The 24,732-nt window shown below is 39.1% G+C and overlaps 1 protein-coding gene across 1 annotated transcript in view; it reads right to left on the bottom strand.

Moving 5' to 3' along the window:
* Positions 1-24,434, bottom strand: part of Slc25a13 (solute carrier family 25 (aspartate/glutamate carrier), member 13) — a 150,599-nt gene extending 126,165 nt beyond the window's left edge. The window contains exons 1-3 of the mRNA XM_013035852.1: positions 24,348-24,434; positions 23,854-23,907; positions 16,103-16,245 (exon numbers count right to left, since the gene is read on the bottom strand). Of these exons, the coding sequence (XP_012891306.1) occupies positions 16,103-16,245; positions 23,854-23,907; positions 24,348-24,398 (248 nt within the window). The 5' untranslated portion in view covers positions 24,399-24,434. The remainder of the gene's footprint in view (positions 1-16,102; positions 16,246-23,853; positions 23,908-24,347) is intronic.
* Positions 24,435-24,732: the final 298 nt, after the last annotated feature.

The following is a 24,732-nucleotide window of genomic DNA, read 5'->3' as shown; positions in this document are numbered from 1 at the left end:
AAAAAGAAAAAGAAATATATCATAATTCCATATATACCTAAACTCTTAGCCAATATACAATTACAACTTGTCTTCTATCAACTGCAATACATAGGACCTCCATATACTCATGTTTTGTTTTGTTTTGTTTTTGAATGCTCCTGTGGCTTGGACTCAGTACCTGGTGCTGTCCTTGAGCCTCTTTGTGTTCAAGCCTGGTGCTCTACCATTTGAGCCACAGTGCCACTTCCAGATTTGTTTTTTGTTTGGTTTTTGGATTTTTTGGAATTTATTGGAGGTAAGAGTCTCATCGAGACTTTTCTGCCTGGGCTGGCTTTGAACAGTGATCCTCAGATCTTAGCCTCCCGAGTAGCTAAGATTACAGGTGTGAGCCACCAGCACCCAGCTTCAATGTTAATTTTAAAGGCCATACATAAAATAAAATAGAGGGGCTGGGAATGTGGCTTAGTGGCAGAGTGCTTGCCTAGTATTCATGAAGCCCTGGGTTCAATTTCTCAGTACCACATAAACACATAAAGAGCTGAAAGTAGCACTGTAGCACAAGTGGTAGTGATAGCCCTGAACACAAAGAAGCTCAGGGACAAAGCTCAAGACCTGAGTTCAAGCCTCAGGACTGGGACTAGCAAAAAAAAATCAAAAGGATCATTTGATACTTTATTCAATTTTCCTACCTTTTACAGTACAAAAGAAAGGAAGGCTCTATGGATGCAGGGTTAGTCTAGGACTAACGAAGGTTCAAAAGGCAGCCTGAACACTGTCCACTCAAGAATAACTAAGAAGAAAACTCATCAAGAATAAAGGACTTCATGATTATGGGGAATGAGATACTGCACCTGTTTCCTAATGAAACACAGAAATGTCACACAAATGGAGTCACTTCACTTTGGGTGATATGCTCCTACATGTACTGCTCCAAAAACATTCATCTAGCCACACAGGTGAATGTCAGGCATATGTCCCATCCAGTGGGACATACAGTTGGCAGGGAAAACATGTTTCATATTAAATGCATATTCCACTGCATTCAGAAATCTGCTTTAAACAAATTGTGGGTGAGGCAAACCATTAAAAAAAACTGATAGCAAAGATAAATCATAAGCAAAATAAGATGTACTGGGATCCATAGAGATTCAGTTACATCTCTAATTCCTCCACGGCAATTCACATTCACTACCATCTCAAAAATAAATTAAAGCTCAGGGGCCAAGTTTAGGGCAACCCTATGTAGGCAAATGATGGATCTTATCACAAGTATAAGTCAACCTAGATTACAGAGCAAGATTCTGTTTCAAAAACACAAAAACAAAATACAAAACAAAAGATCTGGAAGAAGTACCTGGATGGGTAGAAAAGGGCTGGGGAAATAAAAGTGGTGAGTAGAAAGTATTTAGAAGTATAACACAGGATGAGTTCACCCAAGAACTAGTTTGGAAAAGTTAGAAATGTGGAAGATCCAGAAAAGGAGACTGAGAAAGAACAGGCAGTGAGGTGTAAGGAAAGCAAGAGAACACAGTGTACTGCAAGTGAGGAGAGATTTTTCAGGGAGGTGTGAGGGAGCAACTGTGCCAACCTGAGAACTAATATTATCATTGGACTCCGAGGTGTGGACCTTAACCAGGGTAAATTCAGTCCTGCAGCAGGAAAAAACTTGAGGAGGGTGGACAGAAGGTTGAATGAGCAGAGGAATTAATTGAATTGAGAGCTGCAGAAGAGCACAGAGGTGGAGGTTGAATGGAGTAGAATCCCAGGTTTTTCTTAATATGAGAGAATACATGCTTCTGTGCCGCCATGAAATGGGAAAGGAGTAGCAGTGATCATGCAGGAGGGATGGTGGGAAGGTGAGAGGAAAGGATGTTGGAACTTTCCCTGGGGGCAAAGAATGATGGGCAAGCTGAATAATCTCCTTAACAGAGGTTATTTCACTGCATGACAAGACATAAGCATTACTCGAGGAAAAACAGACTCAGAGAGGTCAGGTCACTTGCCCGAGGTCTCAGATTTTAACAGACTTAGTTAGCTATGAATGTTTTTCAGCCATGGCTGTTCCTTCCACTATGTAATGCCTTTCCTATGAGAAAGAAGCATTTTGTCTGAGATGAAACTCAAGAGGCGTAACTGTGAGCACCATAACAGTAAATACAAGTGGAAAGGGAAGCAAACAGCTTAGAAGTGTCTGGTGCATGAAATGAGAGAACACAGGAGCAAGTTAAATGACATCCTGAGAATAAAACTCACTGTTTATCATGCTATGTCTAGTTTCTTTTCCAGCAATCTTGACATGATCAGGAAAAAGGTCTATGTGATTTGAATGACATAAACCCTAAAAGCACTAATCTGCAAACAGGTATTTGAATAAGAGAAGGGACTGAAAAATCTAAGTTTCTATACTATCATTAAAAAGGAATGAGTCATGGGCTCTCCAATAAACAAACCTAATTCTATATCTCTCTCAAAAAAAAAGGAATGAGTAAGATTCCATATTCACAGTTATTTTCAGAGCAAATGGTTAGGAGATACAATGAGAGAGAGAGAGAGAGAGAGGGAGAAAAAGTGTGTGTATGTATGTTTCCCAGGGACAGATGATTAATTTTATGTCAGCTTGACTGGGATATAAAATACTCAGATACAGAACTGCTTCTGGGTTTATGTACCAGGGTACTTCAGGATGGGATTAGCATTTGTATGAAGGACTGGGTACAGTAGATGGCTCTACCCCAAATAGTGGGTGGTGGGTATCTCTCAATCCATTAAGAGATTGAAACAAAAAGGTGAAGAAAAAGAGGAAATAGTTTCTTTGTCTTAAGTATGGCTTAATGTTATAGCTAAAACCACCATCAGATTGGCAGCTACTTTATTTGTTCCTGATTTTTGGGCATTTGGACAGTCAGACCACCACCACTGGTTTTCACATGGCAGACAATGGGCACAATCATTAGCCAATTCTTCATAACTGATCCATTCTCTGAAGAACCTAACAAACATATATGCACACATGCATATACTGTCACTGGTGCTCTCTATCTGTGCCCTGAGTGTATATTCTGTTTTAGTGAGCTCTTCTTCTCTCTCTCTGCACTCTTCCATGTTTGTATATTGTCACATGTCCTCTCTCTATCTGTATTGCTCATTGCTCCGTGTGTGTGTGCAAGTGCACACACATATTATCTCCAGGCTTGTTCTCTTTCTCTCTCTGAGTATACATATACTATATAGAGCTTACATAGCTGTCTTTTGAGAGTTAATACAAACTTGAATGTGCATGCCAATTCATTTATATTTGAGTGACAAATGAAGAAGGACAAAGACTAAAGAAAAATGAATTACTCTAATTTTTTTTTTTTTTTTGTCGGTCATGGGGCTTGAACTCTGGGCCTGGAGGCTGTCCCTCAGCCCTTCAGCTCAAGGCGAGCACTCTACCACTTGAGCTACAGCGCCACTTCCGGTTTTCTGGTAGTTTATTGGAGATAGGAGTATCACAGTCTCTCCTGCCCAGGCTGGCTTTGAACCGTGATCCTCAGATCTCAGCCTCCTGAGCAGCTAGGATTACAGGCGTGAGCTACCAGCGCCCGGCCTTTTACTCTAAATTTTTATTAGAGAGAAGGGAAGAGGCCTAGGTTTGACTTCCCTAAGTAGATCGCCTTTCTGTTATATATTTCTGTTGACTTTGGAAACATGTGTTTTACATACTCAAAAATTCAATTAAGTCTAAAGGGAAAAAAGCAATCCCTAAAAATTGAAAACAAACTGAAACGAATGTACTTAACCATATATCAAGTTGGTGGCAAAACCACACAGAGAAATGGATTATTTCAAATAACCCTAGAACACAATATTTCAACTGCATATATTTTGTGGAATATAATCTAAGCACAAATGAAGCTGAAAAGAAAAATTAAGCTTCATTCAATACCAAATTGTTAGAAGCAATACAGGTGCTATTATGTTGAATATGTCCTACATAATACTTAATATGTAATTATGTGAATGTTGCTGGTAACCAAGATTTTCAATGAAGAGGAAAGAGAAACAAAAGTTGATGAAGTAAAACTTCTTTGACTTTAGTCTGTTTATCTTGGAATTAGAAATAGCATTATAAACTGAAGATCCCCATCACTGAAAAGGTCTTACTCTTTGAAAATGCCTCAAAGATTATGACAATCTAAAAGTAAAAAAGAAATCGAATTTCCAGATTGTGGTCTCTATATAACTGCTCATTAAGGAGTCATAGAAGCCAGGCACTGATGGCTTATACGTGAAATTCTAGGTATAAGGGGGTGGGGGTGGAAAGGAGGTTGAGATTTAGGGATTGCAATTTGAAGCCAGCCCAAGCAGGAAAGTCCTAAGATTCTTATCTCCACTTAACAAGCAAAATCCAGAGCTGTGGCTCAAGTGGTAAAACACTGTCTTGAGCAAAAAAGCGTGGGCGCAGTACCCAAGCCTTGAGTTCAAGTCCTAGTATGGGAACAAAAAACAAAAACACAAGACAACACAAAACGAAAGAAAAACTCCTTAGTGTACTTCTAAAAGATGACCACTGACAATGATGCTGTAATCAATGGGAAGGTACAGGCAAGAAATCTGTTCTCATTTTAGCCGTGTGTGTGTGTGTGTGTGTGTGTGTGTGTGTGTGTGTGTGTGTGTGTGTGTGTGTAAAAGAGAGCGCTTGTGTGTGTGTGTGTGTAAAAGAGAGCGTGTGTGTGTGTGTGTGTGTGTAAAAGAAAACATATGGGGCTGGGAAGGTGGCTCAGTGGTAAAAGCGCTTGCCTTGCATGCATGAGGCACCACATAAGCAAAAAAAAAAAAGAAAAAAGCCGGAAGTGGCGCTGTGGCTCAAGTGGTAGAGTGCTAGCCTTGAGCTGAAGAGCTGAGGGCCAGCACCCAGGCCCAGAGTTCATGCCCCACGACTGGACCCAAAAATAAATAAATAAATAAAATAAAACATATGTCTAAGTAATGGATAAACAACAGAAATGTATTTCCTCATAGTTTTGGAGGCTGGAAAGTGTAAGATCCAGGGCTTCTTACTACATCACAACAGACAAAAGGCATCCTGGTGAAAACACGTATTTGCAAGTTGCTAGGACAAAGAAGTTACATCTGATGTCTTTTTTCTTTTTTTAAGACTTTGTGTCTGAGATTTAAATACTTAGGAACCAGTTAAACACAAGGGGCAAACCAACTGTCTCTGCACCTTAACAAACTAGGAAGATGACAATACTTCTCTTTCAAATATGAATATAGTGACATGCTAGAAATAATATAAAATAAAATCTGATATCTGAAGTTGGTCCCATAAATGTAAGCATCCTGAGTCTATGGATGGTAATGGTACCTCAAGTTTCAACAAAAGATTAGTTTTTAAAAAAGGGGGTTGGGGTGGAAAGGACTTCCACTCATCTGGTCAAATCACTACTAAATAATCCCATGCTGCTGATCACATGTATGGTATATATGTGCACACCGGAGGGGAACCAGGAAGACGACACAGAACTAGAGGGAATCAGGGAAAAACATACAACAGCGGGACCCATCCGCTGCACTGGACATTGACCAAAATGAACTAAGCAACTCAATGGCAGTGATGGGAGGGAGGGAATGAGTGGGAAAGAGGGAACAGCTGATGCTATGCAAAACAAAAGAAAAGTACATATCAGCCAATGTGGAAGACATAACTGTATCACAAAGCTCATAGAACTCATAAATGTTATAGACCATGATGACAATTTGCTCCAGGAAAGTTAGAATGTGTTTGTGACTTTAACTGAGCATCACTATCCCACAATACTGTGAAATTTGGGAAATTATGTAACCACTTAATCACAATAAAAAAATTTTGACAAAAAAGGGGAGGTTGGGAGAAGCATTCCAAAATCCCTTTCTGGATTTCTTTAAAAAATATGTATACAATTTTGGTACCCTGATACTGTATATATGTTTATTTGAGTTAGGGAAGGGAAGGGGAACAACAGAATGGTGAGACAAAGAACCAATGCGACAGAGATATACACAAGACAATGTGTTTGAACTGATCTGTACAACTTGGGTGTGGGATAGGCAAGGGAAGGGGAAAATGAGGGAAGGGTAACAAGTTTGACAAGAAATGTAATTTTTACCTTACTCATGCAACTGTAACCCCTCTGTACATCACTTTGACAAAAAAAAATTTGTTTTAATGGGTATATACACATACCATATAGCCACACAAGGAGCCGATCTTTTTTATAGGATTATTAGTTTCGTGGAAGCTCACACAAAAAATAAATTTTTAAAAAATCAAGGGAAATTTAACATAAAAAATTTGATTCCTGGGGCTGGGAAGGTGGCTCAGTGGTAGAGCGCTTGCCTTGCATGCCTGAGGCCCTGGGTTTTGATTCCTCAGCATCACATAAACAAAAAGAAATAAAGCCGGAAGTGGTGCTGTGGCTCAAGTGGTAGAGCGTTAGCCTTGAGCTGAAAGCTGAGGGACAGCGCCCAGGCCCAGAGTTCAGGCCCCACGACTGGACCCAAAAATAAAAATAAATAAAAATAAAATAAGGGGCTGGGAAAGTGGCTCAGTGGTAGAGCGCTTGCTTTGCATGCATGAGGCCCTGGGTTCTATTCCTCAGCACCACATAAGCAAAAAGAAAAAAGCTGGAAGTGGCGCTGTGGCTCATGTGGTAGAGCGCTAGCCTTGAGCTGAAGAGCTGAGGGACAGCGCCCAGGCCCAGAGTTCAGGCCCCACGACCAGACCCAAAAAAATAATAATAAAATAAAATAATTTTTGATTCCTGCCCACATATTATGCAGCTCAATTGATCCAGAGAAAGTCTCAGTGCTGTTATATTGTCAGTTGTGTTCAATATCGTTGTGTGATCTAATGTTTCTCTGACCTTAATTCTACAAAAAGCTGCCTCCCAAAAAGTAAATGGTACCCAGGAAACAAGGTAAAGTTTCATATGCTGAGTTTAAGTAACAAAGTGAAAAGTTTTAAATGTGTTGAAAGGCAGCATGTCTTTGGCATAAGTATGATGGTGTTATGTAAAAATAATTAAATATCTGTAGTCAACTCTATGTATCCTAAGGATTCACAGCTTTTCCTCAGTGGCGATCTTTTGGAACCATATTTCCAGGGGGGGGTACATATAAATAAGTATACATATATATGTATATATAAAATATTTAATATATAAAGCCAGACTTAAAAAACAAGTCTGTGAGTATAAAGGACAGTTAGGGCAGTTTTCATGATGGCTGTAGGTCCACCTTGTGTAAACCAAACAAGAAAGCTAAATGATGCATCTAGGAGACAAGAATCTTGCAGAGCTCGTGATAGTCACACGTATAAAAATGGAATGATACTGAGAAGATTTAAAAAAGGAATCTTGCACAGCTCATCTACTAGAACTTCTGAGAAAAGACATATGCACAATCCTCACATAAAGCATAATTTTAAATGTCCTTCTTGATTCATAGAAAGCTTTGTGGCAGAGCAGACTGGGCACAAACTAGGAAGAAATGGGTCCAAATTCTAGTTCTACCTACTACTCACTAATTATAAAATTGAGCAAATCATTTAACCTTTCTGATTCTGTACTTCCCTCTCTGTAAAAGGGCTCAAAAATACATTTCAAGGATTCATCTAAAGATTAAATTTAAAAAAATGGGTAAAGTTTGCTAGCACCAGATCTGGAACATATGCTCAGTAATGATTTCTTGATTTCTTTCCTTCTGCCTATGGTCTTCCACCTGAGATGGAATGTCAGCCAAGCTCCTATCCACAAAGTATTTTTGTTTTAAACATTCAACAAGTAGTAAAAGAGCCTTCCCCAACCTCCCTGCAATTCTATAAAGAGGCCTCCCTGTATCTGCTGTCCACCAGAATGAATTGCATTCTTCCCTCCATCCTGTGGATGGCGAGCTCCACCAGCAGTCTGACTCCTAGGTTACCCTTTTTACCCCCACAGCCAATACCTCACCCTGGTTATGTCTAACCCTTTCTACTCCATCCCTGGACCCGAGTAGCTTAACTTAAAAATAAAGCACATAGTCATAGTAGCCTTGATCTTACATTAAATTTTATTATAACAAACTCTCAAGATATGGGTAAGGGTCCAGTCTAGGACTTTGGCCCAACACATACTTCTAAATGATGGAGTATTATTCTCTTACCACAAATTGCCATAACTCAAACTGTACCACCCTCTCATCTATTTCTTGGAGGGGGGAGAGGCATGGAATCAAGGAAATGAAAAGTAAACCTTTTCCTCAATCCCACCATCATACTACATTTACATCCCTACCCTAATCTCTACCTTCCCTTTCATTTTTCTAGCTTCTATCTGCCAAACTTTGAGTCTCAGGATTCCTTTAATGTTCATAAATTACTAAAGTCTCCAAAGAACTCTTTTTTTTTTTTGGGGGGGGTGTGGTCGTGGGGCCTGAACTCTGGGCCTGGGTGCTGTCCCTCAGCTCTTCAGCTCAAGGCTAGCGCTCTACCACTTGAGCCACAGCGCCACTTCCGGCATTTTTCTTTTTGCTTATGTGGTGCTGAGGAATCGAACCCAGGGCCTCAGGCATGCAAGGCAAGCGCTCTGCCACTGAGCCACCTTCCCAGCCCTCCAAAGAACTCTTGCTTGCTATTATCTATCATAATTATTTTACTTGTTATATCTGTCTATCACAGTTGTTATATTAGAAATCAAATTTCCAAAATATGAATTTATTAAAAATGAATAATCTATTACTTAGCAATATTAAACACCTGTATGAAAAGCAAGTATTTTAAAAACAATGATTTAGTGGGAAAAAAGCACTTTTGTAATCTGCAAATCTCTTTGATATCTTAATGAACCACATTGCATACAATGTTGTTTTGGTTGAAGAATATAAAGGATTTCAGTCTCATACAGAATTATAATTTGAAAAAGGAGGAATATTTTAATTCTCTTTTTACCTAATTGATGACAATTTTTATATCAAATTCCAATAAGTAATAATGTTCTAAAAATTAGTTGCAATGTAAAAGCTAAACTTTTCCCTAAGATGGCTCAGTGGTAGAGCGCTTGCCTTACTCTGCTACTTTAAAAGTCAGGTTTTGTTATACACCTTGAATAGATTTTTTTTAACCCATAAATGATTCTATCATGTAATGCGCTGGCCAACTGGAAAACACTGTTTTCCTAAGCTGTACAGATGTTCTGAATGTTGGGACCTTTCATTGCACCACACATTAAAGACACGTGCATTGATGTCATCACCAATGACATAAGAAAAGTCTAAGTACTGAGCAGCTGCCATGTGAAAACTTTAATTCTTTAAAGTAAAAGCAATACCCCATGTCAAAAGACTAGCTCATCTAGTAAATGAAAACTACTCAAATGTTTGCTCAGACAACCATCATATTACAGTAAGGAAAAGTTCTCCTTATTAAGTTCTTCCCATTTAGTCAGTGTAAAAATGAAGTGTACTGAAAAGTAAAATACAATGAAAATCAATAACATATTGCTTCTTCAAGAATATTCTGAAACAGAAATGTAATAATAATTACTGTTAATGTGTATTTAAGGATGCTATACTACTCATAGTATCTCTGTTGGCATCTGTGTTACTCCATTCAAGCTGCTGTAATAAAAGATCTTAGGCAACAGAAATTTCTTGCTCACAGTTCTGGAAGCTGAGAAATCCAAGATGGAAGTGCTAGCAGATGTAGTACCTGGTAGTAAATAGATGACACTTTGTGTGTATCTGCACGTGGTGGATGGGGTGAACAGGCTTCCTCAGTCTCTTTTAAAAGGACACTAATGACACCCAGGAGGGGAGAGTCCAAATGACCTGATCACCTTCCCAACAGAGATTCACCTCTTGATATCATTCCTGTGGAGGTTAGGTGTCAGCATGAATTCTAGAAACAGCAACACCTATTTAGAAAGCTCAGTTCAAAAAACCACAAGGAAGAAAAGTAGATTGAACTTTAGCACTTTATGTAAACAGGTATGACCTCTTGGGCTCCTGAAAAGGTCTTAGCAACTTCTAGGGGTCCAATGAGGATGCTCTGAGGAAGGCATTTCCGGACAAATAACAATGTATGTTCTTACAGAAGACCAGCCTCCTAGATAGCATAACAGAATGCCTTCCTTTCCCTTTCTACATTATCAGTTTCTGGCACTTTCTATCCAGTTTCACTCATTAGCATGTGTAATGTTATCTATCCACCTACAAAGACCCTTCACCTTTCTTTCCCCTTCATGTGTGCCCCCATTTCTTACCCTCCCTTTCAGCAAACTCTCCAAAAGAGGGCTTAGGGTGACAAAGTGAGAGGGCATTGGGAAGGAAGGTGATAGGTACATATGAATGAGATGTGAAATCAGTACCTAGTCATTAATCAACCCTTTCTGGAATTAAAAAGAAAAATAAAACCCAGGCATCTCACATTCCTAAAGATTTTCTAATGCATCGGCAACATAATACCAATCTTTTTAAAAATTCTTTTTAATTTACTCCTTGTAGACAGTGTCTAGCCACCACATTGCACACAACCCCCACCCTTCATGATTTCAGACATCAAATATTAACACGGAGTGAGTAATGCAAAAAGAAAGGGGGTTAATCAGACATCTTGAGAGAAAGAAAAATAAAATAGCACTGATTCAATGAGAGCTGTTAATGAGGCTTTTTGTTTTGGTAGATTAATTTGGGAGTCTGATGAATATGAAGAACATTTAAGCTTCTCAGGTGACTGCTGTTGATTATTATAGAGGTTTTTTTTCCTTTTTAATTAAAGAGATGCCTTTGCTTAATTCTATAAGTTTCTGAATTTCAGGTGTCTACCAGGCATCTCTGTCCACCCTAATAATGTAGAAACTACCGTTGTTAGCAAATTGAAAGATCTATTATTGATCTGTGATTGTACTTGACGGATGATGAGCATTTCAGGCTGTGAACTGATGATGTTTAAATACATTACCCTAATACTCTTTAAGCATTGCCAATTGTAAACCTCATTAACTCCCAGCGTGTGGCCACGGCCTGGATTTCTTCACTACAGCCTCACAAAGTGAAAACAGGTATATAAAGATGATTTTAGCATCAACATTTATTATAGCCTCATTCACCTTATGAAGTATTTAAAAGGCTGTAGAGATTTTTTTCTCCCCTTCTCGGAAGGAGAAAAAGCAAACACAGAAAAAGCAGAAATTTAGTTTTACCTGTACAGGTCACACATTGTAAAACCCCAGAATTCTTTTATCTTTTCTTTTCTTGACACTTTTATTCCTCAGGCATCCAAACAGGAATTGTCCCAGGACTGATTCTCTATATTCTGATACTGTTCATATCACCCATTTGGTAGGAAACTGGACCTGTCAGTACCACAAATCAGGGATGTGACATTCCCACTTTCAAAATAGCCGGGTAGGTTCTCACAGTGTACCAAGGAAGGGTTGCACACCTGAGATGGAAAATATATACAGATGGCCTCTCTTGTGCATGAGTCTCAAATCTATACAGATTCCATCTAGCACAGATAGAAAGTATTCTGAAAAAAACGAATCTGCATTTTTCTTGTCATTACTCTCTAGACATTACAGTATAAGCTGACAGAGCATTGACATGTGTGTTGGATATTAGAAATAATACAGAGGTAATTTAAAACATCTAGTGGAAGACATGCATCGGCTATATGCAAATACTACAACATTTTACTTAAGGGACTTGAGTGTGGTCTGATTTTGGTATCTATAGGATCCTTTTGGGAACCTGGACACTGGATCACAGTAAGCCAATTACATGTTCTAGGGGACACTCGGTGCCCCCTGAAACATACTCCTTCTAATTCTAATCCCCATTTAGTCTTCCCAGGTTGAAGGGTAGGCACTAATAAAAACAGGTTTTTAGCCTCAGTACCCTATGCTAGGAAAACTTTATAACCAAGAACAATAGAATCATGATTATACAGTCCAAACGGATCTGCATAAAACTTATTAAGTGTTATAGACAATGTATGAAAATTATACTTAGATGACACACAAAGACCCATCCCATTATAAATGAAAACTATTATCACAAGATAAGCAAATCCAATAGTAAGCATAGAGGTTACATGGTTTGGTTACAAGGTTCCATGTCACAAGCAAGTGTGGGCCCTGAGAAAGCCTTGGAGACCCCTCCCATCTCCTCCTGGATATCCCTCCCCCCCCCTTCTCTTCCTCAGATGCGTACTCTATCCAAAGGCTTCTAACCCTGGATGTTCAAAATCTGCCCTCATCTTCATTAAGGACCTATTGATTGAGCCTATCATTAAATTGATTAAAACAAGTGGAATAAAAGGAGGAATATTAACAAAGACTATGTTATCATTCAGGCAAATCATGCCGATCCTCAGATTCCAATTAACCTTTGTGGCCTGTCCACTGCTTTTAGATAAACACTACTAATCCTCACCAGGAAGTACAAGCTCCTACACGGGTTATCACTCTCATCACCAGGTCTTGCCCTTCTATACTGAAGGTCTACCAGCCTCTGCTCTTCAGAATGCAACCTGCACTTACTGTTCCCTCTTCCTGTAACATTCTGTCCTCTGCACCCTGTCCTGAAATCCTACAACTCAAATGTTGCTAACAGGAAGTTTTTCTGACCTCTCAGTGAAATGAAGCCCCTATTTATTTTCTCTCATGTCTCTCTGTAAGTATACAGACTCTTACTCTTTCCATCATCTCTGTCCAGATCTCCCTCTGCCTCTATCTTCTATAGACTTGGGTGACTTCAGAGCACCACTGAGTCATGCTTATAATCCTAACTGCTCAGGAGGCTGAGATGTGAGGGCAGGGGTTCCAAGCCAACTCAAGTGGGAAAACCCAGGAGACTCTTATCTCCCTTTAATTAACCACCAAAAAGCCTGAACCGAGCATCTACCTTGAATGGAAAAAGTTAAGGGACAACATCCTGAGTTCAAGTTCAAACACTCGTGGGAGGAGGGGGGAGCGCCCCGGGTGATGGAACTTAAGAGGTAGTCCAGATGGTCCTGGATCATCTCTCCATCACATCAACTCACATTTACTTATGGCTCTTTGATTAACACCTGCCTGTTCCACTAAAGTAAAAGCTCAAGGCAAAACACTGGCCTTTTTCCACTTGCCATATTTTTTCCTCAGTAATACAGAGAGACCATGCTCTCAAATAGCTGCTGAATGACTGCTGGATAGTGCTCAAGAAGAAGGTCCCAGCATGAAAGGCTGAGCAAGTCAATGCCTCATGAATCACGAAAGCAGAAACAAGAGCTCTCCAGAAAACAGGATCCCTTGGCCAACAAGCTGGAAATGTTGAGACCTTGAGTTCATGTAGTGCACAGACATTGAACTTCCTGCCCACAGTTCAGCTGAAAGCCATCTAGATGAAGTTTTTATCATAGATTTTTTTTGGGGGGGTCCAATCATGGGGCTTGAACTCTGGGCCTGGGTGCTGTCCCTCAGCTCTTCAGCTCAAGGCTAGCGCTCTACCACTTGAGCCACAGTGCCACTTAGATGAAGTTTTTAGAAAGGGCCTTCTGGAGATAGTTTACAGATTAGGAAATGTCTAGATTAGACAAAAATCTAACCCTGGAACAAGGCTTTTATTGTTGTTGTTGGTTTCTGGATCAAGCTGTCTTTGACCAAAGAAAAGTTTTCACAATTATAGGCTATCCAGTTTCAAAGGAAGAAAGAAAGAAAGAAGAAAGAGAGAGAGAGAGAGAGAGAAAGGAAGGAAGGAAGGAAGAAAGGAAGGAAGAAAGAAAGAAAGAAAGAAAGAGAGAAAGGAAGGAAGGAAGGAAGAGAGAAAGAAAACGAAAGAGAAAGAGAAAGAGGTAAAGGAGCGAGAGAAAGAGAAAGAGAGAGAAAAAGAGAGAGAAAGAAAACATTGTAAGTAGAGAATGGGGGTTAAAAGGAATGCCACAAAGAAGGGTTATTGGGATGATGTTGCTAAACATAAAAATTTAAACAAAATAAGATCAATTTTATGTAACATAGTATCTATAGTTAATAGAAATGTACTGTACACTTAAAATCTGTAAACTGATTTTAAATGTTCTCAACACACACAAAAGCACTATTGAGGTAATGGATACGCTAACTTGATTTATGCCATTTCACAATGGATACTCATTTCAAAAAGATCATGTTATATACCATAATATATTCAATTTTTGTCAATTAAAAATAAGTTGTAAAACAAGTGACCACAAACTGGGTGTCTTAACACAGCATTCTGGCTCAGTCCTATGGGGTCAGAGGTTCTAAACCAAGGTATCAACAAAGCTGGAGATATCCTCTGAAGGATTTCTCACAGCTTCTGCTGGCATTCTTTGGCTTGTGGACTCTTCACTGCAATCTCTTGTCTCTGGACACAGTGCTTCATCCTACCCTAGATCTGTGTCAAAGCTCCGCCTTCCTCTTACAATGTCATTTGTAATGGAAAATACACGGCTATTTTCCATCTCAAAATTCATACTCTCCTCGGTGCCGATGGCTCATACCTGTAATCCTAGCTACTAAGGAGACTGAGATATGAGGATCATGGTTCAAAGCCAACCTGGGCAGGAAAGGCCATGAGACTCTTATCTCCAAAAAACCACTCAGAAACCAGAAGTGGTGCTGTGGTTCAAGTGGCAGAGTGCTAGCCTTGAGCTAAAGAGCTCAGGGACAGCACCCAGTCCCAGAGTTCAAGCCCCACAACCGACCAAAAAAAAAAAAAAAAAAACCCACTCATATTCTCATTCTTACAAATAAGGCAAGATACACAAATTTCAGGAATTACAGAAAAACAGGAGGAAAAACTCCAAAGCATCTGGCAGTGGTTAATTTTAATTGTATATAGTAGAGCCACTCTCTTCCACTTAATACAGAATGCCTTTCTTGCATCATTTAATTTTTTGTAAAAATTTAAAGGTGATTTGGACAAAGGGAAAGATTTTTTTTTTTTTTTTTGCCAGTTGTGGACCTGAACTCTGGGCCTGGGCGCTGTCCCTCAGCTCTTCAGCTCAAGGCGAGTGCTCGACCGCTTGAGCCCACAGCACCACTTCCGGCTTTTTCTGTTTATGTGGTGCTGAGGAATCGAACCCAGGGCCTCATGCATGCAAGGCAAGCACTCTACCACTGAGCCACCTTCCCAGCCCCCAGGGAAAGATAATTGAAAAGTTACATCCATGGATCTATTTTTAGGCATACTCAAAATTTTACAACTGCCTTGAAAAATGCTAGCGTTTGTGCTGGAAATACAAATATTTCCAACACCCTCATATGCCTTCACATGACCTCGCTGATAACAAGAATTGGTTTAAAAAAAAGTAAAAATGGAATCACCAACTGTAAAATGACTATTGACCACTGAAAGAAGAGGTTATAGGTTTTATTTCCAAAATAATGTCTCTGATAAATTACATAGGTCTCTAGGCATTCACACAAGTGAGGCAAGAGAAGGATATTCTTAGGAAAGTATCACAAAAGCACAAGAGCTACATGCACTTGGTCATCATATAAAATCGTATTTATCAGGCTGGGAAGATGGCTCAGTGGTAGAGTGCTTGCCTAGCATGCATGAGGCCCTGGGTTCAATTCCTTAGCACAACGTAAGCAGAAAAGGCTGGAAATGGCACCATGGCTCAAGTGGTAAAGCACTAGCCTTAAGCTGAAGAGCTCAGGGACAGAGCCCAAGCCCAGAGTTCAGGCCCCACAACCCATTAAAAATATATATATATCAAAATGAACTCCAGGCAATAGAAACAAGAGGGTTTTGTTGCTGCTGTTGTTGCTGTTTTTGTTTTCTTTTTCTTTTGTCTTGTTTGTTCTTTTATCTGTATTTGGGAGAGTAACGGCGGGGAGAGGGGGGAGGGGGGAGGTACAGAAATGATGGGACAAAGGGTGAACAAATACAGCAGTGATACTCACCAAACACTATATAACTATAACCCCTCTGTACATCACCTTTACAATAACAATAAATTTAAGAATAAATAAATAAAACGTCTCATTAGCAATAGGTATAGAAAAATACTATGAGCAGATGGGAAGGTATGTATTTAATAAAATCATTAAGCAGAAGAAAGTTGTTTTGAATTTTAAAAATTTAAGTAGGAAGTAAAAAATAAACATACCCATCCTTGGTCTGATCCACCACACCACTTAAAAGTTCCACAGTCTTTGGATTAGGCTGGCTTTCTCCAAAAATATTCAAATATCGTGTGACGAAGTCATTGGGAGACATAAAAAATTCACCATTTCTTTCAATGCTTGCATACTGTTAAAAAACAGTGGTAGATATAGTTATATATTTGATTTTCAAAAGTATATTATCATGAGATCAATATGTAAAATAGCTAAAAATATGCATAGGATAAAACATTAGCTATGACAATGCATTCTTCATAATAGCAGCTAGCTTCCTTCACTTCAAGAAAAACAAAAACACAGAGAGCTTGTCAAGCCTTATACTAATCAATGGCTCTCAACTGTAGGCAATATCCCACAGGGGACATTCGCAAATGTCTGATAACCATTTTCACTGCTATTAACTCGATGGTAAAGGATGCTCCTGGCATACACTGGATACTTCTTACAACAGAGGTATCTAGCCCAAATATGAACATGCTTAAGCAAAAATCTGGCTTATAAAAATTTAGAAAAATGATTTCTTGTTTCTTAGTTGTCTAGTTTTTCCTTTCTTCTTCCCCACTCCCAGTCCCTGCCACTCCTCCTGCCCCTTCTGTCTTTTTCTCTGAGACTGAAAAATTCAAGTTTTCTAGTCCACTGATTTTTTCATCTGTAAAATGTATAAAAAAGTATTGCTAGTTCCATTAGGTTGACGCTTGAAATAATTGAGATAACTATGTGATCTCCTTAGCAATGCCCTACACATAGTAAGTGCTATATAAATTTTCTATAATACCAGAGACAAGAATGCAATGAATGAACAGTTTCACAGTACCAGCTACAGATCCTGGCCACACTATCTAATGGAGGTTGATGGCTATCAACTAACACTTATTAGCATAATGAAAGATGGCCCAATAATCCCACAATCCTCAGTTACCAATTAACATGGTTTAGGGGGATATGTAGAAGAAAGAACATATTTTGATTTTCTAAATGAGGCAAAACATTCAAGTAAAACTATGTCAATGCTAATTACAGCAATCCCGTTATTTAGTTATGCGTACGTTTCCTTATGGTAATGATTAATATATATTAAATCACGATTTCTCCTACCAGCAGACATTTAGATTATATCCAGTTTCAGATTCTTTTAGCCTAACCTAAGATAGCCATTTTTATATATAACGTTTGTCCAAATTCCTGGCAATTTTCAAAAGCTAGAGTCCTGAAAAAGAAATTGTTGAGTCAAAGGAGAGGAACTTTAAGGCTCTTGGTACTTATTATCACACTACTCTCCAAAAAAGATTGTACCAATTTACACTCCCACCAACAGTGTAAGAACATGACCCTTCCCCTCCTTTGTCTATCATATTTGTTCAAATATTTTTCCAGGTTGATATTTTTATATAAATGAATCTATAGAATTTTTCCCTTGCAATTTCTTCTACTACACGTATATGCTTAAGAAAAACATTCTGCATTTCAAGACTACTTGGTCACACATAGGTTCTCTTAGGTTGTATAAAGTAGGTCTATTAGTACTTTTTTGTGTGTGTGGTTAGAGGTAAGGATTCTCCAACTTCAGTCTTTTCCATTATTGGTTTTGCCACGATCCCAAACTAAATCATTCTTCCCTACGCTTTAGGATGCATGTTTTCTCACACAGTAAGCTTAACTGCAGGCTTATTACACATGGTCTGACCAAATGTGGTCAAATAACTTAATAAATAAGGTCATAATAAATGGCTCAATCCTCCAGGCATTGGTGGCTCACACCTGTAATCCTAGCTACTCAGGAGGCTGAGATCTTAGGATCCTGGTTCAAAGATCTTAGGATCCTGGTTCAAAGGCAGCCCAGGCAAGAAAGTCTATGAGACTCTCCAATTAACCACTAGAAAACCAAAGTTGAGCTGTGGCTCAAAGTGGTAGAATGCTAGCCTTGAGCAAAAGAGCTCAGGGACAGTACCCATACCCTGAGTTCAAGCCCCATGACTGACAAAATAAATAAAGTAAGTAAGTAAAAAATAAACAATAGGGCTGTGAAGGTGGCTCAGTGGTAGAGTGCTTGCCTTGCATGCATGAAGCCCTGGGTTCAATTCCTCAGCACCACATAAGCAAAAAGAAAAAAGCCAGAAGTGGCGTTGTGGCTCAAGTGGTAGAGTGCTAACCTTGAGCTGAAGAGCTGAGGGACAGTGCCCAAGCCCAAGTCCACAAGTGGACCCCCCCAAAAAAAAAAGAAAAAGAAAAAAGAAACAAATAAATGGCTAATTCCTTAAATCCTAGCAACTAGAGGCTGAGATCCAACGGATAATAGTTCCAAGCTTGGGCAGGAAACTCTATCAGACTCCATCTCCAAATAACCAGCAAAAAGCTGAGGTGAAGGTGTTGCTCAAGTGGTAGAGAATCAGCACAGTAAGAAAGCAGAGTGTGAAGTACTAAGTTACTAAGTTCAAATATCTGTATTGCCCCAAATAATAATAATGATAGTAACAGAAAAAAAATTCAAGCAGGGCACGGGTGGCTCACGCCTGTAATCCTAGCTACTCAGGAGGCTGAGATCTGAGGATCATGGTTCAAAAGCCAGACCGGGCAGGAAAGTCCATGAAACTCTTATCTCCAATAAACCACTAGAAAACTGGAAGTGGCGCTGTAGCTCCAGTGGTAGAGTGCTCGCCTTGAGCTGAAGAGCTGAGGGACAGCGCTCAGGTCCAGAGTTCAAGCCCCACAACCAAAAAAACAAAAAACAAACAAAAAAAATTCAAAACCAAACATTTACCTGTCAATATATATTTTTTTTCTTTTTTTTTGGGGGGGTCCGGTCGTGGGGCCTGAACTCTGGGCCTGGGCGCTGTCCCTCAGCTCTTCAGCTCAAGGCTAGCACTCTACCACTTGAGCCACAGCACCACTTCCGGCTTTTTTCTTTTTGCTTATATGGGGCTGAGGAATCGAACCCAGGGCCTCGAGCATGCAAGGCAAGCGCTCTACCACTGAGCCACCTTCCCAGCCCCAATCAAAACCAAACATTTAAATTCCAGCACATGCTTTATGCAGCTCAGTTAATAAGGAGAAATTCTCAGTGAGTCTTTCATTTTACTATCAATTGTGTTTAAATCACTGTATGGTTTCCCTTCACTTGCTTTCATGAAAATTTGCCTCCAAAAAAAGCAAATGGCACTCCCAAATAGGGTAAAAGTGAATGTGCTTAACTGAAGTGATAAAGTAAAAGTAATAAAGTAAAAGTAAAAGTGATAAAGTAAAAGTTTAGATTTGTTGAATGTCAGCATGAAGCTGGTAGAATTTTGGCAGTGTTAATGGAAAAATGAATAAAGCTTCTGTAGTACAGTACTGAATTCTATTCATCCTGAGCATTGCTTTTCCTTGATAATGGTCTCCTAGGAGCTTTCAGACAGTCACAAGCAAAACCCTTGACAAGCAGGCTCCATCCTCAATACTGATTCTGATGACTTGGCAATAGTTTACCAGAGACAATGAATATTCCGAGGCTGTCTAAATATCTATGGGAGAATGCTGGGGTGACTAACAGTTCTTTTCCACGCTGGGAAATGTCTTAGGACTAAAAAGATAATCCAGTAGAGATAGTTTAAAGGACTATGAAAATCCTCTGCATGGTGGGAGAGGAGAAAAAGAACATGGAATATGGATGGGGGGAGGGGGACTGAGATAGGTTTGGAAGATAAAAGGCCTCTTCTGGCTAAAGGATTGTGGTTCATTCTTTAAATATGTATTTAAACACAACTGTCTGCCAGACTGTTGTTGCCCACAATGGCAACTGCCCCACATTTGTTTCTCATAAACACTGCTGTAACCATACAAGTGGACCCTTTATGCATTCTGACTTAGATTTTATTCTTGCTGTGTACCTGCAAATCTGGTCTCTTAAATTTGAGTTCTTTGAGGCACTATATCATTGCTTATATTTCTACTTATATGTCCAACTCATAGTAGTCTCATAGTTTTTTTAAACTATAAATACTACATATCTGGGGCTGGGAAGTTGGCTCAGTGATAGAGCGTTTGCCTTGCATGCCTGAGGCCCTGGGTTCGATTCCTCAGTATGTATATATATATATATATATGACTACATATCTGTTAAAATTAACATGAAGTAGCACTGAAATCATTATGTAAACAAAATGCACCTGTCAACACTGATACCAGAAATGGAACTGACAACCTACGCTTGGACTTCCACATCCAGATAAAACTTTACCTACAACTTCTCACCAAAACAGCCTACACTGGGGCTGGGAAGGTGGTTCAGTGGTAGAATGCTTGCCTTGCATGCATGAGGCCCTGGGTTTGATTCCTCAGCACCACATAAGCAGAAAAAGCTGGAAGTGGGTGGTAGAGTGCTAGCCTTGAGTTGAAGAGCTCAGGACAGTGCCCAGGCCCAGAGTTCAAGCCCCATGACCAAAACAAAAAAACCAAAGAATGGATAGATAGTCTCACATTTTCCTGTAAACTAATGCTATATAATAATGTTTATCAAATGGATCATGGCTTTTTAATTTCTTATACCAACACACAGTAAGACATTTAAGAGTAGGAGACCTACTCATCTTTATATACTCAACGCTTAATACCATACCTAACATTTTCTAAGCATCTTCAAAAAAAGGTCAAACTGAGTTCAACCACTTTCAAACAAAAAAAATTTACATGCATTCCTTCTAGTCCTCCAGGACCCCTCTTTCCGTACCTACTCAGTTCCATGGCTCTGTCTGACTGCCAGAGCTGACAACCCTTACCTGTCCTTGTACATCTAGTGTAAAGGGCAAAAAACTCTTTTCCCTCCACAAATTATAGGATCTTCCCTAGCCAGCTGAAGAAAAAGACAATTGGGAATTTCACATAGAATTTTTATTAGGACAAAAATCAAGCTGGGAAAAATTCACACACTGGGAAAAATACACACACAGGAAAGCAGCAAAGCAGAGACATTTACAGAATGCTGACTGCTGATCCATCCTTCACTAAAACAACCAGCCTAGCAGCCTCCATGGCGCCTCATTCCCCTTTTTCCCCTTCACCACAACACTTACTGCAGTAGACAGTAAACAAGAAATCCTCCTCATGCTGAGCCAAGGTGGATTTGCGTTGGGCCCACACTATCCAAGCCTAGTGAGGTCATCAGAACCCTTGCCAAATCCACAATCCCTTCTACAAGCTGTGGACGCTGTTTTCTTCAGGTAGCCCCCAGCCCCACCCATTTCCTCAGATCCAAGTCTCTCTCAAGATTCCACACAGCCTTGGGCCCATGTACACAGAAAACCCATAGTTGGCCTGTCCAAAGCTTTACATGGGAATCACATCTTCCATGTGTCTATGTTGGCTAATATAGACTTGCCTGTCACTGGGAATGGATTTAGCAGCTGGCAAAGATGTATCATTCCAAACTAAGTCTTAACAAAGCCTAGCTGATGTCACAGGCTTCTGAAGCTGGATACAGCCTCTACCAGAGCCTCCAAACTGTGAACAAACCAATGAGCATCAAAGCCACACCACCTACTAAGATCCTGCTCCTAAGTTGTTACTTTTTCTGTCAGAAGGATGTTTCACAATCTTACTTAGAAAACTCAAGGAATAATTATGACTTGAACTTCAATGACCCCAAAGCAAGAGTTTTTATCCATTTATCTAACCTCCTTGGCAACCACTGCAAATGTCTTTCAGAATTCCATCATTAGCATCTCACCATATCAACAGACCTTAAACACACCTAACACTAAAATTTTCTATGGGTCCTTCAAACACTTCATCCCAACCATGGTTGGCTGCATATGCACAGCCACAGACAGTTAGAAAAGAAATAAATGCCTTTCTGTTTTCTGGAATTTTGTCATCAAGAATGCTTTTCCATCTAAGAGGGGGGGATTGCCAAAATTGGGGTTTGAACCCAGGTGTCCCTTAGCTTTTTTGCTCAAAGCCAGTACAATATCACTTGAGCCACAGCTCCATTTCCAGCTTTTTGCTGATTAATTGGAGATAGTCTCATGGACTTTCCTACCTGAGATGGCTTTAAACTACGATCCTCAGATCTCAGCCTCCTGAGTAGCTAGGATTATAGACATGAGCCTATAATTCTTTATTGGCATTTCTAGGCAGAAAACAACTTCATAAAGGAATTCTTTTTTTTATATAAAACCCAAACCACCTTATAAATCTGTCTTTTTCTTCCTCCTCTGAAAACTCTTTCTATATTTAATCATTTTCTTTCTAGTATTGGAATTAATTAATTTCAAGTATTTGCTAAATACTTGATACTGAACACTTTCTTGGAAGTTATCTCATTGAATTGTTACTAGTTTTCTAACTTTATTATGAACATATTCAAACCATATCTAATGGTTTATTTTCCAATTTCTAAAAGTATCTGGGTTATTTAAAGGAAAGTGCAGGTATCATTATCTCATCTGTAATTGTTTACCTGTAAAATACAGACTATGTATTTCTCAAAGTCAGAAAGTCATTATCCACAAAAAATATACCATTAATCCAGCCTAAAATCAATTAATTTCAATTCCTTAATATCCAATATCCTATCAATGTTCAAATCCCCTAAAGAGTGTCAACTTTTTTGACAATGATGAGAGTTGAATTCAGAGTCTCCCATACTCTATGCAAATAGTCTATCATAAATGAACATCCCCAAGGTCTCAATTTTCATTGAATATACTTTCCGCCCACTTTGGCAGTACTAAAGTTTGAATTCAGGGTTTCTTCATACTTGCTTGGATGGTGCTTCACTACTTGACCCACACCTCCCATTCAAATTTTTATTATTCGGAAATGGAGTCTCACCAGTTTTTCTGCCTGGCTAGCTTTGATCAGTAATCTTCTGGATCTGCCTCCTGAGTAGCTAGGTTCAAAGGTGTGAACCTCCAGTGACTGATTAATACATCTAAACTTAGAGAAGGAAAATGGAAACCTGAAGAATTAACAACTTTCTACGTCCCAGTCAGCACACATCCAGTTTCTCATGTGACATTTTGATACCTTTTTCCATTTGGCACAGCTGCCTTTTCAGAATGTTTAGAAAAGATCCACATATTCTGTTGTCATTATCTTCAGAAAAGTGGTCTTTTCTTTTTTAAGTACATTAATTTCAGTAAAATAACAAAGTACTTCAGAGTTTGATTCCCTAGGTAGACTTCTATTATACTAATCATTCACTGTCCGCTACTATACAGTAGAAGGAGCAGGAGATACCAAGGAAAGAAGCTGATGTCATACCTGCTGTGCTCTGATATGACATTCACAGTGAGCCTTCCTCACAGGCATCACTGTAATAAGATGACAAAGGCTCTCATGGTAACAACAGTGACATCAGAGACAAACAGGGGAATCCCTCTTGGATGAACAAAGGATGCTTACAAAGAGCTTTAAACTTAGTAGAAGAAAACATTATCATCATCTTATATAGATCAACCATGAAGAGGTAAATGAGTTGCAAAATTAAATCCCCCAGCAACTCCCATTCAGTATGTAGCCTCATGTGAAATGAAAGACATTAAAATATAAACCATGCTGCCATCACAGACGACCGCCTACATATTTTCTGTACATTTTTTTAAAAATTAGAATAGTAAAGGATTCCTTTAAGTTATACACAAAAGGTACTTCTGAGGACTTTTTTTAAATGTAACAACAGAATAATAGTTATCTGAAAGTACCTTTTAATGTTTTAGAACACAAACCAAATAAGAAACAAAATAGATTCCTTTATACTAACCTTCAAAAATATTGTTCTAAGTTCAGATGGCTCTGCTCTCTTGGTTAAAGCCACCTAGAAATAAACATAAAAATGTTTATATTAGCACACAGCTGAAATAAAACTAGCATACTAAAGAAAAATAAACTTCAGGTTAGAAATTAAATCTCAATTTTGTTCTTAAAGCACCAAATTGCCCTAGTGCATAAACGATTCCCCAGATTTTGACTGTGACTCCATCTATAGCCTCTAAAATGATAATATCCTGTGTAAGAAAATAGTAAGTAGTTAAAGTTCTCAATATCTAGTAATACTGAGAAAGTAAACTTGATTGGTAAACACTTAGCATTTTTCACTACACTGCAGTAGAACCTATGCCATTTCACAAGGGAATATTAAAATTAAAGGCCAACCAGTTTGCTACGTATACAAGGGAACATATTTCTTAAAAAAGTATAACTGAGTTAAGCAGATCATATGAAGGAACCAAAGGGAATTACTTCCCACAGTTCTACCATGAACAGACATGTATATCTAGCTATCAAGTAAGGTATGCCCAGGATCATCTCCTCTCTCCCAACTTTTTATTTAATAAACCAGAAGTCTCCAAGGGCATGGCTAGTGTTCTTTACATTCTAAAACTGCAAGGAGCTTTGGTTACCTTCCATGAGTTAAAATTTGACAGATTAGCTCAGAATAGGTGTTGTACTTAATTCTCCAGGACACAAAGTCCAAAAACATCAGTGGGGAAAAAAGCAAGACAAACTTGAACATGACTGCCCCTAGTCAACACAAAAGAGCTCTTATGTGAAATCAAACAGTGGGTTTATTCAGCGTTCCATCACCCAATCCTGCTGGCAAAAACTGTCATGAGACTGAATTCTCACCACGCACAACGTT

This window comes from Dipodomys ordii, unplaced genomic scaffold, assembly GCF_000151885.1.
Source record: "Dipodomys ordii isolate 6190 unplaced genomic scaffold, Dord_2.0 Scaffold227, whole genome shotgun sequence".
NCBI lineage: Eukaryota > Metazoa > Chordata > Mammalia > Rodentia > Heteromyidae > Dipodomys > Dipodomys ordii.
The sequence above is the reverse complement of the archived record's forward strand: the minus strand, read 5'-3'. Positions and strand labels throughout refer to the sequence as shown.